Genomic DNA, 21,171 nt, shown 5'->3' with positions numbered 1-21,171 from the left:
CTCTGGAATTGAACTCCTAAGAGAGAATTACAAATCGCGAGAGGAAATAAGTGGGCACAGACTTTTCTTTTTTAGGTTTTTTTCACTTATCCCACAGGACGGTAGTATAACTGTAAATTGTGTGTGGCTTCGGTTTTAGGTGTGGGATGTCCTCCGGGAAGAGCCTCTGTGCAACTTCCGAGGGCATCGAGGGCGCCTGCTTTGCGTGGCGTGGTCCCCCCTGGATCCCGACTGCATCTACTCAGGGGCAGATGACTTCTGTGTGTACAAGTGGCTCGCTTCCATGCAAGAACACTCCCGGCCTCCTCAAGGTCAGTCAGACCTTGGAGCCCGTGAACACTGGCCCCCTGCCACTCTCCCTTCTCAGTAACTGAGTTAATCGGGGTCAGGCAAGGAAGACGTTCCTGCACGCCCTTCATCTAGTCAGGAAAACGCTGGGCAGGCCTCAGAAGTTTCAGGGCGAGAAGTCAAAGGGAAACTGGGCTTGTTCTGAGCTGAAGGAAACTAGGGAAACATAACGAGCGAGTGCTGCATGTCATTCCTGTTGCTCGGAGACATTCTTGGTTAAAACGGATGAAACCTGAATGAAGTATGTGGAGTAGGCGGTAGTAATGTATCAGTGTTAATTTCCTGATGTTAATGGTTGTGCTGTGATGATATAGGAGAATATCCATTTGTAGGACCCATACTAAAGTGATCAGGGGTAATTGGGTATGGTGTTTATGATTTAACAGAATCCCCAAAGGGTTTGGTTAACATTTTGATAATGTAACTAAAAATTGTGAAGGAAGGGAAAGGGTAAGACTACAACCCAAAGAGCATAATGAGGGTTTGGAGGCTGTCTCCTAGAGTGTGGTTTTAACCAAGAGTATTTATTATTTATGGTAGTCTGTCCTTTTTTTTTTTTTTCTTTCATCGTGATTCCCATAGGCAAGAAGAGTATTGAATTAGAGAAAAAAAGGCTCTCTCAACCTAAACCAAAGCCCAAAAAGAAGAAAAGGCCCACCTCGAGAGTGTCCGTGAAGCAGGACTTGTACGATGGGAATGAAGAAGAGGGCCTGAGGGAGAGCGCAGGGCCTGTCGAGAACGGCAGTGTGTCTGACCAGGAGGGCGAGGAGGAAGCCCCGGAGCTGGAGTTACCCTGTGGTGTCCCCTCCGCCACTGTGGGTACGTTCCCTGTCACTAACTCTCTAGGACCAAACAGTCGTGACCAGTAAACAAAGGTCCTGACCTACCTGGTTTCCCAATTCCTTAAGTGGCACATTCAGTCCCTTGGAAACTACATTAGGTTTGTTCACAGGATTCCTTTAAGCCTCCAAATACCTTTAAGGTATTAAAAGGGATTTAGTAGATGATTGGGATAGAAATAGTGAATTTCTGTAGGGGGAAACTTCTTATCAATGTGGGCAGGGCAAGCCTATGGGACAAAGCAGAGCTAGGGCCTATATGCACAGAAACTTACGTGGGAAAATTCTAACAATTTGACATCATCGTCCACGCTTACTGACGGAAACCACTGTCCCTGACAAACATCTGGCCTGCGAGCTTCGGCCACTCTGGGAGTTCGCAAGTTCTCACCCTTCCTACCTAGGTTTATACCTGGTTTTTTCCTGGAAAGATTTACTAATTATGACTAAGTTCTTTCAGTCTGTTAAGCTGTAGTTGTTAAGCTATAGGGATAGTTCTCAGATTTCTCACACAACTGTTTTTCACTGGCCGGGAGCTCAGGTAGTGCTGGTAAGCCAAGGTTGCGGGTCTGATCCCCAGTTAAGGCTCATACAGGAGTGAGTGGAACAATGAATCAATGTTTTTCTCTCTCTCTCTCTCTCTCTCCCCCCGCCTTCCCTCCCTTTCTCCCCCTACCCTTCCCCTCACTAAAAATCAATAAATGAAAAAATAATAAAATTTTAAAAACTTTTTCAGTATTCCATCACTAACTTCTAAAAAAAGCAGTCTACTAATTTGAAGGGAAAAAATGTCAATGGATAAAATTTTAGCACTTTAATCATTTTATATATTTACCTTAAAGCTCTAGTGCCTATTACCTTTAAAATGAATGACTAAATTGCAAACAATATAAATGGGAGCAGTGACTCATGTTTAATTCTAAAACCGTATGTCAGTGAGACAGAATTAAAGTGGCCAAAATGCAGGGCACAGAGTCATCCCTGACCCCTCCGTCCCAAGGCGTGGCTGTTGGACCTATGGTTTGGATAAATAAAAAGCTAAAAGCTTGATGGATTTATTTTTTAGGTTCATCAAAATACTTTATCACAAAATGACTGCACAGAAAACATCCTTCGCCCCTGTAGATCAGAGCTTGTTTTGTTTTGTTTTGAAGTTCATGGTCGTGGTATGTTCAGGATTGACTCTGTATCACATACCCTCCATCTGTTTTCTATTAGCAGAGTTGTTCCTTGTTTGTGTAATTAAACATGCAGTCAGTACTTCGTCATCTAAATATGTTAAAAGTCCTCTGTCACCTGAGCAACGTTTGGGAACTCCTGGGCCTCTGGTACAAAGTTTTGGAGGCTAGGAGCTTGTAACTTCCCCTAGGTCAATTAGTCAAAGTTACAAGCAATAAACTTTTACAGAATCCCAGAACACAGCTTGTGAGGTGGGAAGGACCACCCGTGCTTCCTTTCGAAAGCGCTTTACCTCGTATTTTGGATAATAGATAAAACTGCACCGTTAAGCCTGGTGTAGTTCTTAATTTCTAAAAACAACTCGATTCTACATTGTTCTTATCCAAACTTTCTCTTTTTTTCCTCTATGATGTAGTTTCTAGAGAACCAGTCATCTGCCCTCCAGTTTCCTTAGGCTTAGAAAAGCCAAGAGTCATCGTTAATAATAAAGTCACTTCACTGAAAAAGGAGCCATCGAAAGACAAGCCCGGTTGGTATCTGCTAACGAAAGTACTTTATTGAAGCATCCTCAAATGTCACGTGCAGCTCGAACTCAAACGTGTGTGGGGTTTTTAAGTGCTAAATATTTATGTTTTGATCGTATCTCCGGTTTGGGTCATGTGTTTTAAACATTTTTTAGTACTTGACGGCGTGGTGTCTGCAGCTGTTGGCACTGCTCCACAAGTGTTCGCAGGGTCGTGTGTGTGTGTGTGTGTGTGTGTGTGTGTGTGTGTGGTGAACGCCGCAAGCTGACTGAATTTCAAAGCGTCCTTACAATACTAGAGGCTTTCTATGCCCAGCAGTGTCCCTCCAGTAGGTTGCAGTCACACACTGGGCGTTCAGGTACATGTTTCTGATCAGCTGTTCTTTAGACAATCTGTACTTCTGTTACTTTTCAGAAGCCTTGGTCAAGAAGCGAAAAGCCCGTCTCATTCTTCCACTGAGTACAAGCCTGGACCACAGGTCCAAGGAGGAGCTTCATCAGGACTGTTTGGTGTTAGCAACTGCGAAATACTCCAAAGGTACAAAAAGACACTTCCTTGGCCCATCCATAGTCTTCTGGGAACTGGCACACGGGAGGTGCTTGTTTATTTGTTGAATGAGTGTGCAGACAAGTATCCAAACTTGTTTGTTTCTCTGCATTCTTTTCCACCCTTCCCTTCCCCACATCCCACCGCCAGCGGCACTCCGCAGAGCCTCTGCTGTCTACCGCTGCACTGTTACTGTTGCAGGTGGAGTTCTAGCAGCCCTCTGTGTGCTGGGATTGGCATGAGGGCCCAGTGTCTCCACATGGCTCACCAGTAGTATCGTCACGGAGAAACAAAATTGTTTGCTTACCAGAAATACACCATAATACGGCAGTTTAAGAAAAATTAATGAAGTTTTAATTTACAGAAGGTTTTTTGGTTTTAATTTTTCAAAGCTCTCATCTAATGCCCGTTATTTTGATGTTGGAGCAATTATATTTTTTTAATTTTTGATTGACGTTGAAGAGGGATATACATGATAAAATGAAATTCAAACAGTATGAAAAGAAAGTAACCCTCCTACCCCTAACACCCACGCTTCCAGTTCCCCCCCAAGGCCACACTATCACCAGTTTCCCGTCTTCCTCCAGCGATGCTCCATGCTGTTACACACAGAGCCCTCTTTTTGGAACTTTGTGATGAGTTTCTATAACTTACACAGTTAACCACATATTCTTACATTATTCCCCTTATTGAAAAATTATGCAGTTGACTTTTTTAAACAGAGAATGAGTTTTGAATCCCTTTGTGGTAGATCCTAGTGAACACTGAGGATACTTCTTGTTAGTTTTTTTTGTTGTTTTGGATTTTACTGCATTTAAATACATGTTAAATTTTGGGTTGACTTTTTACATTCCTTTTTTTCCCCCCCCTAAAAAAATCTTTCTTTGAGCAAACTATAAACTAAATTGTCTCATTGGGCTGGCCCAAGCTAAGCTTGACAGACAGGAAATATTTGCATATTTTGCTGCCTTCACAAACAGCAGGGGTCTCTGTTAGAGCAAACAGAGGCACGGGACTCTTTCCGCAGGGTCTGAAGTTGCTATTCTGGGCATAATCTCAGGAAGGAATTAGACAGAAGACAGTAATCTATGTAATCACTTCGTCTGATTATTTTGTCTTATTGAATTAGCAGAACTAAATGAGGGTGTGTCTGCTGATCTGGAGGAAAGAGTCCACCTGGGGCTGTTCACAGACAGGGCTGCCCTGTACAGAATGATGGAGGCTGAAGGTGAGGCAAGTCCCGTCAACACCGCCCCTCCATCTTTACGCTTCCCTAATGTGTTTCTTTATTTTGGTTGCTATGGCAGCTGTCCCCATTCCCGGAAGCTCTGTATGTACATCTTTTATGGCTGCCATCCAGTGGCCTCGTAATGCTTAGTTGTACGTGTCGACTAAGTAGCTTTTGAGCTCCCCAGTCTGATACTCACAGATCCCTTGTGTCCGTCACAGGACCCTAAGCACACAGTGTCCACTCTGAGTGAGCGGGTGAAAGTGCCTGAGTGGGCTTCAGGCCCCATTATGAACACTCTGGGAAGCGACTTGCCCAGCAGTGAGTGGCTGCCGTTCTAGGCGTTTGGTCCTCTCTTCGTCCTGTCTGTAGAAGTTAGTATGCACAGATGTTTCTGATGCACCTCCCAAACATGATCTCTCCCCCACACAGGGAAGGGCCACTTGGAAAATGGCCACCCCGAGTTATTTCACCAGCTCATGCTCTGGAAAGGAGATCTGAAAGGTGTTCTCCAGACTGCGGCGGAAAGAGGGGAGCTGACAGACGGTCTCGTGGCCATGGCACCAGTCGGTATGTTCTTTTCAACCAAAGCTCTGTCATCTCTAGGATATGCCCACCAATGGTGGACAGTGTCTTGAAGAGTAATTTGGCCACATCTAATATATTAAAATGCACATCCCCCTTGACTCGGCCATTGCACAACTATAGGGATTTAACTGCATTCACACGTGCAAAGTGACATATTTGGAGACTACTGTTGCAGCATTATTTGTGATAGCAAAAGATCACAACTTCTGTGTCCATCAGTGAGACACCGGTTACATCTACATAGTAGAAGCTCACATACTGAATACACCCTTATAACCAGGACCCTTACCGAGAAACACGGCACTGCCAGCACCCGGGTGGCTTCCCTCTGGCGCCATTTCAGTCAGTGTCCACACAGCCCACGCAGGCAGCCACCCTCCTGATAGCCACACTTTCTAGACCGTTTGAGTGTTGTGTGTGTTACATAATAAAAGAGTTTATGTTTCAAAATGTTGGTGTGCAGAGGGGTAGGGGAAGCAAATGATCTATAATGGCAATTGAGGTATCTAAATTTTCCGCTTAATACAGTGACCAAAAAGGTGTTTTCAACCTAAATGTACATATGTACTTTTTTTTTTTTTTTACCCCCTTAAACCTGCTGCTTATTTAACCACCATTTTCCTGTTCTTTTTTTTTTTTTTTAAAGCTGGCTACCATGTGTGGCTGTGGGCTGTGGAAGCTTTTGCCAAACAGTTATGTTTCCAGGATCAGTATGTCAAGGCTGCCTCTCACCTGCTTTCTATCCACAAAGTATACGAAGCTGTGGAGCTGCTGAAGTCAAACCATTTCTACAGGTCTGTGAAACCCCTACAGAAGCTGAACCAACAGCTGGACATAATGTGAAATGAATCTCCTTAACAGGTCTGACATAAACCTATGGTCAGTAATCACATGAAACATACAGAGATACAGGTATGCTAGCTTAACGAACATCAGTGCACCCACCACCTCTACTTCCCCAGTGTTAGCTATAATCAGTATGTGCCACTGATCTCTTTTTTATTTAAAGTTTACCTTTGTAAACTGTAGGGGGACTCCACCTGCAGCCCCCCAGCCCCCACGTCCACCATGCATGAGAATAAGTCTACCAAGACGTGATCTGCTTGGGGACAAAAGGTGGCTAATCTCTCAAAGGAGAAGGGCAAGGAGCCTGTTCCTCAATAGGCTTTTATTAGGTTTAATTTGGATAGGAATACAGGGCTATATGTAAAGCTCATCAGCCATTGTCAGACAGTAATGATCAAACAATAGAACATTCAAAGAACTATGAGGGCTTATTCTGAGTCAGGGTCAGATAGCTAAAGGGCCATAAAACTTTGGGGAACAAACTCATTTCATGCTTGGACCCTTATCATTTAAATTGAGGGTATTAGCAAAGTAGGTTTCATAGGATTTTATGCATTCTTTCTTAGGCCTGATTGCCCCAGGGAACTGCCCATTCCAGCACAGGGCCACACCCACCTCCAGCATTGTTTCAGGCTTAAGGCATTGTTTCAGGCTTAAGTCGGGTAGGGGAAGTAAGGCAGCCAAGAGATTAGGAGACTTCTTGCAGACAGAATGAGGATGCAGGCTATGTCAAAGCTGAGGGGTGAGGGTCCATCAGCCCCTTTTTCTATAGCACCCCCCCACCCGCGTCCTTCCTTGAGGGCCCCTTCTTGACCATGCCTGTCTTAGGTCCTCTCTCTTCTGAGGAATCTTACTCATCATCGGCTAACCAGTCATCCACTCGGGGCCTATAGGGTGAAGTGAAAGGGGGCAGAGGCAGAGCCTCTACAAGGAAGATAAGCTTTGTCTCCTTAATGGCTTATGGTCCCAAGGCCTCTCACTCAGCCTTAACCACTGAGGAATTAGGGCTTCTGAAACCAGGCAGGGCGGTCTTTACAATGTATGTTACTTCAACACAAATAGAGAAGACAGCATGAGACAAATGGAGAGCTTAATGAATTAGTAAAAGAGGAACTCCCGCTTTAAGCTGCACAGATGAAAAGACAGAGTTTTCCATCTACCCCGAAAGTTCTCCCGGTGCCCCAGCTGTTGGTTTTTTAAATATAACGCTCCAGATTTAGTTGAATTGCTTTACCCAATTCTGTCCTCATCCCTTTTCTGGACGTAACCACCCTCCTGAGATTGGTATAATCCTTCCTGTCCAAGTTCTTCCACAACAGTGCAGTCATGTACTGCTTAACAACAGGGGAAATATTCTAAGAAACGTGTCGTTAGGCAAGCTTATCATTGTGGGAACATCATAAGTGCGTGTACACAAACCTAGATGGTATAGCCTACTGCACATCTACTGGGCTGTAGGGTTCCACCTAGGCTACAAACCTGTACAGCACACTACAAAACACAAGATTAGATCAAGCACAAGATAAAATGGTGCAAGGTGAGCACCAGATGTTGGAGACTGCAGGTGTAACATGGTGTACCGTTTTAAGTAGAAAGAGTACGCTTTTAAGTAATAATAAAAAGTATAGTAAATACCTAAACCAGTAACATTGTACGTGATTGTAGGTGCCACACTTTCATACAGTTGGCAGTGCCGTAGGTTCCTTTACGCCAGCAGCACCTCAAACATGTGAGTGATGCGTCGCACCAGGACTTTGTAGCCATTAGGCTACGTTGTCACTAGACAGTAAGAATTTTTTTCAGCTTGTTTATAATCTTATGAGACCACCATCATATATGTGGTCTGTCCTTGACTGAAACATCATTATGTGGCATTATATATGACTTTATATGTGTAAATACCAACAATTAAAAAGGGTAAAATATCTCCTATATACAGCATATAGTTAGTTAGATCTCGTTTTTCATCCAGTCTTATCGTCTCCTCCTCTTAACTGAAATGTCATCACAGTTTACCCTCAAATACGTACCACTATTTGGTACTGGTACCAAGAATAGTACCACTTCTCGTATACATCGTTTTCTCCCTTCCTCCTATACTTTCTGCTGTTGAAAAGTTTTTTAGTCATTTTAAAATGTTTTTTCTATTTGCCCACATACCTGTTTCCAGCACTTTTCATTCCCTACGTAGATCCAAGTTTCCAGTCGCTCTCAATTCCTTCTTCACCTGAAGAACTTCAGCAGTTTTTCTGCAGTATAGTTCTGCTGGCGACAAATTCCATCAGCAGTTTCTGTCTTTCAGCGCTTCACAGCGGTCGTTTTCTCTTGCTTTGCATCATTTCTGACTTGACTGCATTTGTTCCTTTTCTAATGAACTTTATTGGTTAACATATCGTGTAAATTTCAGTTGTACAACATTGTAATACAACACCTGTGTACTCCGTCTGTAGTCTGGTTTCTTGCATTACCACATTGTGACCCTCTTTTCCCTCTTCATGCTCCCCTCATCTTTGTGACATAGGAGCCATGTGTTTTTTCTCTGTTTTTAGTACTTTCTCCCTCACTGATTTTTAGCCATTTTAGCCATTTGATATGATGTCTTTGGTGAGACTCTTTTTGTTTATCCTCTTTTCGTTTGACTTCCTTTAGAGTGTTGATCTTTTCATGGCTTATTTGGAAGCTTTCTTAGGACAGGTTTAGAGGAATCCATACTCGGGGATTAGTTTGCCCTCCTGCCTTCTGGTGTCTTTCCTGAATGTCTTGTGTACTGGGCTGGCGACAACTCGAAAGTCCCCAAGCCCTGAGTGAGCTCTGGGGTGTTTCCCTGACTGTTCTTTATCCAGCCTTAGTGAGTCTCCTACACATGCAGAGACTCAATGGCATCCCTAAACAGAGTTCTGGAGCTCTTTCTCCGGACAGCTTCGTCCTTCCCCTCAAATTCCAGTTGCTGCTTCTCTTCTCAACGCAGTGAGGCTGCTGAGGCTGTGCTGGGGCTGCCCGTAGGTAAGTGGCTTTAAGAAGCCTCGACAGTGCTCATGTCATTGGTTCCCTTCTCGCCAGATGGCAGCCCCGCACTGCCCAGTATCTGGAAACAGTTGTTTCGTGCACATTTTGTCCAGTTTTTTGTTTCATGGCAGGAGGGTTAACCCTGGGCCCTGTTACTCCATCAGGGCTAGAAGCTGAGGCCTCAAAAGACTTCTTAGATGTTGCCCTGTCTATATTGCCTTCATCTACAATACCTGCAACTCAGAAGTTCTATGTCGTTTGGAAAATATTAGTTCACTGAGTTGTACGATCCTCGAAATGTTAACATGTTTCATTATAAAATACCAAAAAAGATCACATTCCTTAAAATCAAGCTCATCAGAAACATCTTTAAATTTTAGGAAGCTATCAAACCCACAGTAGCAGGCATAAGTTTTTTCAATTCTAATTTTCACTTGAAAGCTCAAATTTTATCATTGGCAACAGTACTTTTGGTTGTTCTCTGTGAAGGGACAGACTTATTTAGTTCATTTTTGAGAAAAACTCTGCTAAATACCCAACACTGAATATCCTTTGTCGAGTAGTGATCCTTTCAAGAAGTGATGAGGTTCCATGAAAAACAAGCAGGTAGTTCAGCTTACGATTCTTTCATACAAGTTTTTCCCAGAGTCAGCCATCATACTTTGGAATGCAGCAAAGAATACAAAATGCCCTTCCCGCTTTGTCACACAGAATATCAAAAAGCATGGGCTTGCCCTGGCCGTGTGACTCAGCTGGGTGGAGCGTCATCCCATACACCAAAAACGTTGGGGGTTCGATCCCTGGTCAGGGCACATACAGGAGGCAACTGATCGATGTTTCTCTCTTCAGTGTTTTTCTATGTTCTCTCTGCCCTCTTCCCCTTTCTCTCTAAAATCAATAAATATCCTCAGTGAGGATTTGTTTTTAATGTTTAAAAAGAAGGCATGGGCTTGACGGATTTAGTAAAATGAATCATTTTTACTGCTTCATCAAGGACTTTGACCTTTCTCTTAAAGCTACAAAGGGCTGCTGCCTTGATTCTCGCGTGGACGCCGGCAGCACCCACCATGGCACTTGCACGTGGTACACGTGTCAGCACAGTGAGAAAGGCAAATGATACCTTAGCATTGTTATTAAAGTTTTTAGAATATTTTATTTATTTATCTTTAGAGAGAAGGGAAGGGAAGGAGAAAGAGAGGGAGAGAAACATCAGTCGGTTGCCTCTCACACAACCCCAACTGAGGATCTGGCCCGCAATCCAGGCCTGCGCCCTGACCAGGAATCAAACCAGCGACCTTTTGTCTTTCGGGACAATGCCCAACCCACCGAGCCACACCAGTCAGGGCTAATAGAGTTTTAACCTCGACCCTCTGAAAGAGTCTTGGGGACCCCCAGGAATCCACAGGACTGCTAACCTGGGAGAAGAATTGAGAACGGCGTGTGGCTTTAGCTTCCCGTGTATGCGGGAACACAGGTCTTTATAAGAAGTTGGAACAACACAAAACGGACAGTTTGCCCTGTCCTGCAGCCCCTCCTAGGACCCCCTGACAGAGAAGCCTTTTCAGATTGGCTGATTGTGTGTTCTTGCCTCCAGAGAGGCCATTGCGGTTGCAAAGGCCCGGCTGCGCCCAGAGGACCCAGTCCTGAAGGACCTGTACCTCCGCTGGGGAGCCGTCCTTGAGAAAGATGGCCATTATGCCGTAGCAGCTAAATGGTAAGCCTCAGAGAGACAGGAGCGCACCCAGACGCAGAAGAGCCATGGCACAGAAGAGCAGGATGAGAATAAAAGGGATCAGCTTAGAGGTGGACGTAAAGTGACTAGAAAATTAAAAAGCGTATGTGTATTAAACCCAGTTTTGTAAGACCCATTGAGATCTACCACCATAACTATCTAGGAAACCCCAGCAGCGGTAAGAAATTAAACCTTTCTCTAGGAATGTCTTGTACCATCAAGAAAAACGGGAGAGAGTGACTCGTTTGCTTGGGTTCAGTTCAGCAAGTATTGAGATTCCTTTATGTGCTCAGCCCACATTATGCTGTCTTTCGTTCTCTGTCGCACTGGTCTCTAGTGGAAGGCAGACACACCTGGGGCCATAGGAAAGCACACGAGATGAGGAAAAGCCAACAGAAAGAAATAATTTGACCCTCTGGGGAGGGGCAGGAGATCTGTTTATGACACTTTGTTTGAGTTTTCTTTTGTATTGTAGCTATTTAGGAGCCGCTTCTGCTTACGATGCAGCCAAAGTTTTGGCCAAAAAGGGGGATGCAGCATCACTTAGAACGGCCGCAGAGCTGGCTTCAATCGTGGGAGAGGATGAGTTGTCTGCTTCCCTGGCTCTCAGATGTGCCCAGGAGCTGCTTCTGGCCAGGAACTGGGTGGGAGCCCAGGAAGCCCTGCAGCTCCATGAAAGTCTGAAGGTCGGTCTGTTACTGCATCTCCTGATATTTAAGGAGGGCCCCAGATCCTTTTCTCCCTGAACTCCCAATGAATAACCCAGTTGCACAAGCTGTACTAATTTGGCAGGTGTCCTGGACATACTGTCCCACTGAGGTACCATGGCTTGTCAGTTGCTGGATGCAGAGTAGGAGACGAAGTGGTCATTCCCATTAATTCCCATTGCTTATCAGTCTGTGTTCAACATCCACGAACAGACTAGTCAGCTCGGCCCCTCCCTGAGCTGGCAGTCTAGTGTTTGTTCACTGATGCCACGGGCACATCGCCGAAGAGGGAGAGGGACTGGCCTCTAACAGAAATCGTGGCGCTCTGCCTGCGGCGCCCCTCCTCAGCTGTATGCCTTGAAGTGTGGTGAAATCGAAACATTCCGTTAAATGTTCTGTTCCCACGTGGTGGAAAATGAGTAACACGCACCGCCTATTTGATACATCACAACCGAGATTGCTTTAGAAGCTGCAGCACACTCTCCTAGTCTCCAAAACAAAAACCTCGGGTCCATGTCAGATGACTTTGCCTTGTCAGGTACTCACAGGAATTTTTTCAGCTCCCCTTTCCCTTAGGAATAACGGAGCCTAAAAATAGTTCCTAGCTGAATATTCCAAGCCCAAGAAAAACGCTAGGTGAGGAAGTAGCTTTCTGGGAACCGCAAAATGAAAAAGGAAGCAAAAGTAGCACACCGTCAAAGATGGTGTCACTTGGTATATTATTTACAAAATGACTAAATCTGGAGAAATTTTAATTTATCCACAATAAAAAGTTTCCAGAATGGTCATTTAGCCATTTATTTTTTTTCTCCTAAATAGCATCCTTAACAAACCAACTAAACCTCTAAGTTTATGCTAAATGTTCTTCTCTGATAAGGGCTATTTTGGTGGTAGGGAATGGAAACTTTCCCAAGCTTAATTGAGAAAATAGTAGTTATAGGTATACACAAGGAACCTCAAGGCAAATGAAAACCCAGCAAAAATAAAATGTCTTTCCAGGCCTTGTACTGTGTTTCTGCTCTCTGCCGGCCAACTGCCTCTGTTAATCCTATTTGGACATGGCCCCTAACTACTGCCCCAGCTCAGAGATACAGTCTATGTGCTCCAGTGCCTTCTGCCCATCGGGCTCTTCTCTGTATTCCTTAATCTCAAGTCTGGGCAGGGGGAAGACAGATCTTGGCTGATCTGTACGTGGTTTAAGTTACAGTGGGCAGGGCTAGTGTTAGGGTTCCATGTTATAAAAAACGGTTGTTTGGGCTCCAAGGGTACGGGTAGGAATTCTTCCAAAAGATAACTGGAAAAACTGTCTGCTAGAGCACCTCTTTTCCCCCTTACACAGACTCACTTTGAGCAGGCAGCCCACTACGGGGGTTTGGTTGCTACAGATGTAAAGGGGCATACTGTGAGAAACTTAAGGAAACTGTTCAGGAAATCGAGCATTTTCCCTGCATAATGGTTCCTCTTCTTTGTTGTTGGATTCCAGGGTCAGAGACTGGTGTTTTGCCTTCTTGAGCTCCTCTCTAAGCACCAGGAGGAAAGGCAGCTATCAGAGGGCAAAAGCTCTTCTTACAACGCCTGGTCCACAGACACCAAAGGGCCCCTCGCAGAGACGGTGACTGCCGTATGGAGGAGCGCCTTCGGCCTGGACACCCCAGAGCAGTATCAGGCAGCCCTGCAGCAGCTGCACAGTATCCAGTACCCATCTGCTACAAATAACACTCCCTCCAAACAGGTACCCATGAGCTTTTGATGTTAGTCACTCCCTTGTAAGAATTCCTTAATCCATGTCAAGTATAATAAGGAAACAAGACCAACGCCAGTTTGCATTTCAGAACAGACTAAAGCAGGCCCAGGCAACCTGGAAAAATCCCTTTCAGACTAACTAAAGCCCTTTGGCTTTGAGGTAGATTTAAATCAGCATTCCCTCTTAAAAGTGAAAAAAGAAGTCTAAAAATACAGAAAAGCACAGAGAATAACATCAGTACCCATCAATTAGAATTAACAAATGTTCATGTTTTGTCACTTTTGCTTCCTAGTATTTGGGGATTGGTTTTGTATTTTCTTTTGTTTTTTGGTAAAGGAAGAGCAGCAGCGGATTGCCCCGGCCCGTCCCCCTTGCCTCGCCCGGGCACCAGAGGCAGCCCGCGTCAGACCATGTGTGGTAGTTTGCGCCTTGCTGATTGCAGTGACCGTTGTCTGTAAAATCTATGCATGTTGATGCAAAGAGATCGAATTGATTCATTCATTATAATTACTCCATCCATCATAGCTCAATTTATCTGCTTTCTCTTTTAAAAATTAAAGAACGTTATATCATTGATGAATGAGACTTCATCAAACAGTATACCACTTTGGAAAACAGTTCGCGGTTTCTTACACAGTTAAACATTCACGTGCCCCATGACCCAGCAGTCCCACTGCCTGGATATTTTACTAAAAGAAACGAAATCGGTGTCCACAGAGACTTGTGCACAAATGTTCATTATAACAGCTTAGCTCACAATAGCCCAAAACTAGGAACAGCCCAGATGTCCATCAGCTGGTGAATGGGTGTGCAGGCCGTGGCGTACCCGTGCAGTGGGCTCCTATACTGTGCGGCAGTAAAAAGGAACAAATTTCCTGGTGCACAAATATATCAGGGAATCTTGAAAGCATTGTAAGTGAAAGAACCAAGGCAAAAAGACTACATACTCTAGAGCTGCATTTATATGCATTCTAAAAAAGACAAAATTACAGGGGCAGAAACCAGATCGGGGCTGGGGGTACTGTGGCTACAAAGGGACAGGTGGGAATGTTTTACAATGATGAAAATGTCCTGTGTCTTGATTTTGGTCGTAGTTATAGCATATATATTGATCTAGGTGTATATTTGTGAAAACTTGTCAAATTCCTTACTAAAACTGATAAAATTTTTAAGTTATCCTCCAGGTTTGCTTCTTGTTATTGTGGTTTTAAATTACAGCTTTTAGTTCCAGAAGCTCACTTTTTTGTTTTAGTTAACTGCAAATGTCAAGGTGTTTCTTACACGAGCAGACTTTAACTCAGACAGTGTGTGTTGCTTTGCACTCAGATACGAGTTTCAGATGGGGAAGCAGAAACGGGTGGTGGAAGGACACCTTTCTGAAATGCGGACTCTGCGCACTTCTGTCCAAGTGCAGCTAACAGAAAGGTTTCTGGTGGTGTCCTAGTGCTTTCCGTGGGAGGCGGTTTAACTGAGACTCTGGCTTCTCCCTCCAGCTCCTGCTTCACATTTGCCATGACCTGACCTTGGCAGTGCTGAGCCAGCAGGTGGCCTCCTGGGACAAGGCTGTGGAAGCACTGCTCCGGGCGGTGGTCCGGAGCTACGACTCAGGGAACTTCACCGTCATGCAGGAAGTGCACTCAGCCTTTCTTCCTGAGGGTAAATGACCCCCACACCAGGCAAGGGAAGGCACCGGAGCGCAGAGGTTACTGGCCAGTGGTGTCGTTTAGTAGAAAGTTTGAATTCCTTTACCTGGCCCTGCCTGCCTGACTGCCCTACTTCCTTTCCCACACACAGTGTAAGGGCGAGAGAGGTAGCGCTGTGCTCACAGGTCACTGGAACAGGAGGGGCACAACGAAAGGTGGACATGCCTTGAGCTGCGTCATTAGTCACTGAACTAAATCACTGTGGTTCTTTTCACAAACACATTAGGGTCCCCAGAGCCTGCAGGACAGATTGAATACTTTTCCTGTTGTGCTTTGACTGACTTGTAGCCTGTGGCAACAAGAACATTGTCCTAAGCCAGGAAATGCTTCGCTCTGGCCGGCTTCTGGTAGACGGCACGTGGTCCCATGGGTCGCGGTGGTGCTTTCCCTTGGAGTCTGCCCATTAGGGGCACAGGAAACAACGTGCAGGCAGGAAGGCAGACTTCTGGCAGAGAGAGAAGTGCACGGTCCTAAGTCCTTTTCTTCTTTTCCCAGGCTGTGACCACCTAAGAGACAAGCTGGGTGACCGTCAGTCCCCTGCCACGCCAGCCTTGAAGAGTTTGGAGGCCTTTTTTATGTATGGGCGTCTGTATGAATTCTGGTGGTCTCTCTCCCAGCCTTGCCCCGAATCCAGTGACTGGGTGAGGGCAGCTCACAGACGGACAAGCTCTACTGAACAAGGCCAGCCGCTGGACGGTGCCAGCCCTGAAGAAAGTGGTGCCCCCACTTCTCAGCCAGAGCCCAGCAGGCCTCCGGAACTAGACATGAGACTCGCTGAAGAAAGTGAGCGAGTGCTGAGCGCTTGCAAGGAGCTCTTCTCAGAAAAGCACGCCAGTCTCCAAAACTCACAGAGAACTGTTGCTGAAGTTCAGGAGACTTTGGCAGAAATGATCCGACAGCACCAGAAGAGTCAACTGTGTAAATCCACCGCGAATGGTCCTGATAAAAATGACCCTGAACAGGAAGCAGAACGGTCCCTCTCTAGTCCTCAGAGCCAGGGGTAAGTACCGAGTCCGTACAAGATGGTATAAAAATGCCCAGCTGCGTTCTCATATAACCAGGTGAAAATCAGCGCATGAAGGGATTGGCCAGGACACTAGGAAGCAACGTCACACAGTGATGAACGCATGGGCTTGGGAGCCAAATGGGGGTTCTGATCCTCGCCCTTAGTGACCTCAGGCAAGAGTCAGTATCTGTGCTATAGTTCCCTCATCTGCAAATGGAGTACAGCTCCTGCCTTCCTCGCTTTGAGAGTTTAAAAAAATCACGTGTTATTAATAACGATTAATATAGTAAAATCCTACCTTTGTGCAGTAAGTAGATTCCAAAAAAGCCCACTCATGTAAAATGAGTTGTACTATTGCATCATTAATGAAAACCACTGGTATTCAGTTGTTTCGTACTATCACAGAAAATACAGAGAGAGTGGTGTACAGAACTGCTCGCTGAAGTGAGAAATTCTACGTGACTGCAGTGTTGTAGAACCCTAACCACTTCCACTGAAAACAGGGACCAGATGGGTGACAGGAGCCCGTCCCCAGGCACTGCAGAGCTTTCACTATGACGAGGCACTTTGCCATGGTGTTTGCAGTGATTAACAGCTATTGATTGGTTATTATGATGAGAGCCCTTTACCTTATGTCCCCCAGCACAGGGCCTAAAATATAGTCACTAGAACAGTTGATGATAAACTTACAGCTGTTATTACTAACTTTAAAGAATCAAAATTAAGCTTTGAAGCCCTTATATTTCTTGCTCTAAAAATATTCCCACTGAAATCTTGAGTCCAAGTTTTGAGTTAACTTCTCCAATAAGAGTCCACACTCTTAAGCAGCTGAGTTTGGTTTTAATAACAAGAAAAACACTGGAAAGTTCTCTAACCCAGCAGCTCTTAACCTTTGGGTCACAGTATCTGAGAAGCTTAACACACACTCTTCCCAGAAAAACGTGCATCTGTACACTCCCCGGTAAGAGCACCGGCTCTGTCTGACCATTCCCAATAACTCTAGGCCACCGAGGCCCTCTGCTCTTGGCTGCAGGTTGAATCACTAGGGTCCTACGTTTTCATTGGAGCTCTGTGTCTAAGAAGTGGGGATTTTGAAGATGATAGGGAATAATACTGCATTTTGAAAGCTTCATGTCATTTCACATTAAAGTGCCTTCTGTTGAACTTTGTACTTAAAGATGGGAGATAAAGACCCAGGTGACAAAGGAGTTTTATTTATAGATAATAGTTAAAAGTTGCCCAGGGCAAGACATAGTGACTTACACTTTTTATTATTATTTACTAGTAAAGAAGCGAAGAATGAGCCAGTTTCTCTGCCTGAATTAACCAAAAGGCTTACTGAGGCGAATGAGAGAATAGCTAAGTTTCCTGACAGTGTTAAGGTAAGATTTATAGCAATTCATTTGGGAAAACATTACTTTGTGTATTATCAGCAACTATACCAAATTCTTGAAGGTCATCTACTTTTCCGTTCAGTTTCTGAAATCTTTACGCATTTGTGTGCTTAAAATGTTAGGGTCCCTTTGTCTTTGGTTAGCTAAAATGTCTTGTAAGAGTAGAATTATTGACAACACAAGCAATTTTGAGAAATGTAACAAATTCTGTAATTGGGAGGTAAATAAAAATAAAGTTGCTGCCACGTATTTGATAGTTTACAGATGGATGGGTGTATTTGGATGTGGCTCTAGTAGTAATAGAAACAGGGCCTTTTAAACAAATTGGCATAGCGCTCTAGAAGGTATGGTTGTATTTGCTGGAGGACGTCCCAGCAGCCATCCCAGTTTTGAGTGCTATCTGTCCGCAGAGAACAAGACATTGTGCGAGAAATGGTTCAACTGTGCCTGAGAAGTGTCGGTAGATGAGATGTTGGGTTACAGGTGCCCGCTGGGCAGGTGTCTGTAGCTCTTCTGCAGATGCTTCCTTGTTTCGTTTTCATGTCATCTTTCAGACTTGGCCCTTCCCAGATGTGCTGGAGTGCTGCCTCGTCCTGCTGCATATCGGGTCCCAGTGTCCCGGCCATGTGACCCAGGAAATGCAGCAACAGGCCCAAGAGCTCCTTCAGAAATACGGCAACACTGAAGTTTACCAAAGACACTGCCAGACCTTCTGCACGTGAACTTTTGAGGACCTTTAAGATAAACTGTGCCAAATTCAAAACGTCTGACACCTTTCCCCTCTGCCAGACATTCCCTCTGATCCCTAGATGTTTTTGCAGTGATCCAGATAATACAAGATGAGGGTCAGGTTTGAACCAACTGTACACTTACAACACAGTGCAATCTGACTTTGGACTCACTTATGGTTTCCTACTGAAGGACGTTACAAGCCAGTAGTAGTTATTTGAACTAATACCTGCAAGAGTGACTGTTGATCATCTCTAAAGCCTTATGTAGGTTTCACCCAAAGAGGAGAAACTTGTAATCACCCAGAGTGTTATGTTCTGATACACAAGCTACCTTTATAAATGCTTCCCTGATCATAAACATGTCATTCTTGTTCGAGATAGAATTGCCACAGTTCATGACTATTGGTATCATCTTTTAAATTGTGTTTGTTAACTTGGGCTCTCCCCTTCTGCTCTACTGCTACTTCTACTGACTGTGAAATAGGCCTTACCCATTATGGCGACTCTTTACCCTCTGTCTGAACTTGAGGTCAAAAGTTTGGTTTTGTTTCATGTATCACTTACTGAAGAGTTAGAAGAACAAATAACTCAAATGTGTCTTATCCCTTGGGTTTTAATGGTGATCAGAATAGCTCAGGAAGAAGTGACTGTTGCAGTCATTCTTAATCTTTTTTGGACCACAGGACCCTTTGAGATTATATTGAAGCCACAGACGATCTTTGAAGAAAAATGCTTATTGCTTCCTAATTTTGTACACATAAATTTTGGATCATTGGACTCCGACTTTTGGATCCTTGTGTAATGGGACCCTACATACAAGTCCTTGTTTTGGTGGGTTTTTGTTTGTTTTGTTTTGTCTTTTGGCTAATAAGCATTCTTTTGAGTTCACCTCTTCTCTTTGGTTATGTGAACAGTGGAACAAAGTCAGAAACAGATGTTCCTGGAATATCCCAGTTGCTAGGACTTAACCAATTAGTGTGGTGGGGTTGAGAGGGAGCACACTTTCCCAATAATTAGAACTATTTTCTTTTAGAGTTCATTGCGAAGGCTTTTCTGCGTAAGTGTCCAGTTTATTTTTCAGTTTTTTCCTAGGGTTGGGATTATTGTGGGCAGCACTAGTGAAATTCACTAACAGGAACTCTCTAGGAAGGAAAAGGTTTAAGAGGAGGTTTTAAAGGATGTGACTTACTGGTTGGTTGGTTGTTTTAGACCAGCTTTAGAATTTAAAAATGCTAAACTCAAAAGTGGAAAATACTGATCCCCATAGTTTTTTATGCAGTTAAATCCACTCTAGGAAGAAGATGGTTGTTAGCAGGGGCTAGAGAACCTTCTTGGTTGCAAAGATAAAGACATGACTAAGCAGACAACTAGCTACCAGCTCTACAGTCTTTGCTAAAATGGACAAAAGCTTCCCTTGCAGAAATGGGAAAATATTCCCTTCCACTGGAGTAAAGAGCAGTATGTGTTATTCAAGTAGAAATTCTAACCTTTCTGGTTTACCAAAACCACCACCTGTTGGTGGAGGAATCCTGCATACTCCTATTCCTGCCTTGGTAAGAACAAGATTACTACTTGACAACTAAGCAATAAAACTACCCAATAGCATAAAATAACAAATATCACAATTCTATCTCCTTTCAAACTCCTCTCTTTCCAATACTAGGTAATGTACTCAAGCTACTCTAATTTGAATAAATGGTTTTTATTTCTATCTCTGTAATTATCAGAACCCCAAAAAGCCAAAGTACTGAGTTCACTCAAGCTTTCTGAGTGGATAAAACATACCATTAAACAACTAAAGAATAAGTTTTGGTCCTTTACCCCATCCAAAGTAAATTTTCTTTTAAGGATGTTATTTATTTTCAGAGAGAGGAGAAGGGAGGGAGAGAGGGAGAGAAACACTGACCAGCCGCCCCAGCCCACAACCTAGGCATGTGCCCAGACAGGGAATTGAACTGGCAACCCCTCCGTTCACAGGCCGGCGTCCAATCCACTGAGCCACACCAGCCAGGGCCCTCCAAAGTAGTTTTGAAGGTGTCTAATACAAACCACCATCATCTTACCCAGATGACTGCATTCACCTCCCAGTATGCTACATCTGCACTTGCCTAATAATTCTCCACTCTTCATTTTTTATATGCCGATGACTCTTCTAAATTGCACACCAAATCTCGTCAATACCATTTGGAGAGGAAAAAAAAAAACCTCAGTTGTTTCCCACTGCTCCGGAGCAAAAAGAGGTCACCTTGAATGTGGCTTACAAGGTCCTGCTGGATCCCAGCCTTCACCTCTTGGTCATCTGTCAAGATATTCTCATCCTTGCTCTACGTTACAGCCACACTGGTCTAATTGCTGGAACCCACCAAGTAAGTTCTCGTCATCTCAGGTTTTGCCCCTGACCCACTCTTACTTATCTCTTCAGTCTCCGCTTCAATGGCCTTTCTCCAAAAAGACTGTCCCTGAACCTCAAACTCAAGGACATCAGTGTCCTGTATTTCACAGTTCACAAATTGTATTTTTGGTAGCTATTTACTGTCTGGTAGCACAGGTAGACTGCGAACTCCAGTGAGGATAGACTGTTTTCCATGTGCTGTTTTATCCCTAGCACCTACTTAAATTGTCTAGTGGAAACTTACTGAATGAGTAAATTATGAAACTGAAGGAATATTCATTAATAGCCAGTACTTAGAGGTCTCTAAACTGCGCTCATTCACACCAGCACTGGCTGACAACTAGGCTTGTGGCTGGTATTCAACTTTATTGGGTTAGCAGAACTTGAATTCAAGAACGTTTAGCAGTGGATGTGGAAGAGGAGAGTCACACCCAGTTAGCATTCTCCTGGTTCATCTTTAGGAGCATCCCTTTCTGCGTATAACCACTCACACAGCCCTGCACACACTCATACGTACACAAGGTGAAGCTCCTGCCAGTTCCACTCTACTTGTGCCCTTTTTTTAGCACTTTAATAAGCTCTTATCTTTCCCATGCAATAAAGGACCAGACCCCCACTCAACACTGAATTACTCAACACCATCTGAACATTTCTCCTG

The 21,171-nt window shown here is 44.3% G+C and overlaps 1 protein-coding gene across 2 annotated transcripts in view; it reads left to right on the top strand.

Annotated features, from left to right (window-relative positions):
* Positions 1 to 19,832, top strand: part of GEMIN5 (gem nuclear organelle associated protein 5) — a 37,920-nt gene extending 18,088 nt beyond the window's left edge. The window contains exons 15-28 of one of the 2 annotated variants that reach the window (XM_024576994.3): positions 140 to 311; positions 931 to 1,167; positions 2,782 to 2,895; positions 3,305 to 3,427; positions 4,569 to 4,664; positions 5,097 to 5,234; positions 5,899 to 6,046; positions 10,699 to 10,818; positions 11,312 to 11,522; positions 13,027 to 13,275; positions 14,781 to 14,943; positions 15,486 to 15,990; positions 17,282 to 17,378; positions 17,945 to 19,832. In XM_024576994.3, the coding sequence (XP_024432762.2) occupies positions 140 to 311; positions 931 to 1,167; positions 2,782 to 2,895; positions 3,305 to 3,427; positions 4,569 to 4,664; positions 5,097 to 5,234; positions 5,899 to 6,046; positions 10,699 to 10,818; positions 11,312 to 11,522; positions 13,027 to 13,275; positions 14,781 to 14,943; positions 15,486 to 15,990; positions 17,282 to 17,378; positions 17,945 to 18,112 (2,541 nt within the window). In that variant the 3' untranslated portion in view covers positions 18,113 to 19,832. Of the gene's footprint in view, positions 1 to 139; positions 312 to 930; positions 1,168 to 2,781; positions 2,896 to 3,304; positions 3,428 to 4,565; positions 4,665 to 5,096; positions 5,235 to 5,898; positions 6,047 to 10,698; positions 10,819 to 11,311; positions 11,523 to 13,026; positions 13,276 to 14,780; positions 14,944 to 15,485; positions 15,991 to 17,281; positions 17,379 to 17,944 lie in introns of both variants that reach the window. The other variant, XM_045184959.2, reaches the window with a different exon arrangement.
* Positions 19,833 to 21,171: the final 1,339 nt, after the last annotated feature.

Source organism: Desmodus rotundus, chromosome 6 (assembly GCF_022682495.2).
Source record: "Desmodus rotundus isolate HL8 chromosome 6, HLdesRot8A.1, whole genome shotgun sequence".
Classification (NCBI taxonomy): Eukaryota; Metazoa; Chordata; class Mammalia; order Chiroptera; family Phyllostomidae; genus Desmodus; species Desmodus rotundus.
The sequence above is the reverse complement of the archived record's forward strand: the minus strand, read 5'-3'. Positions and strand labels throughout refer to the sequence as shown.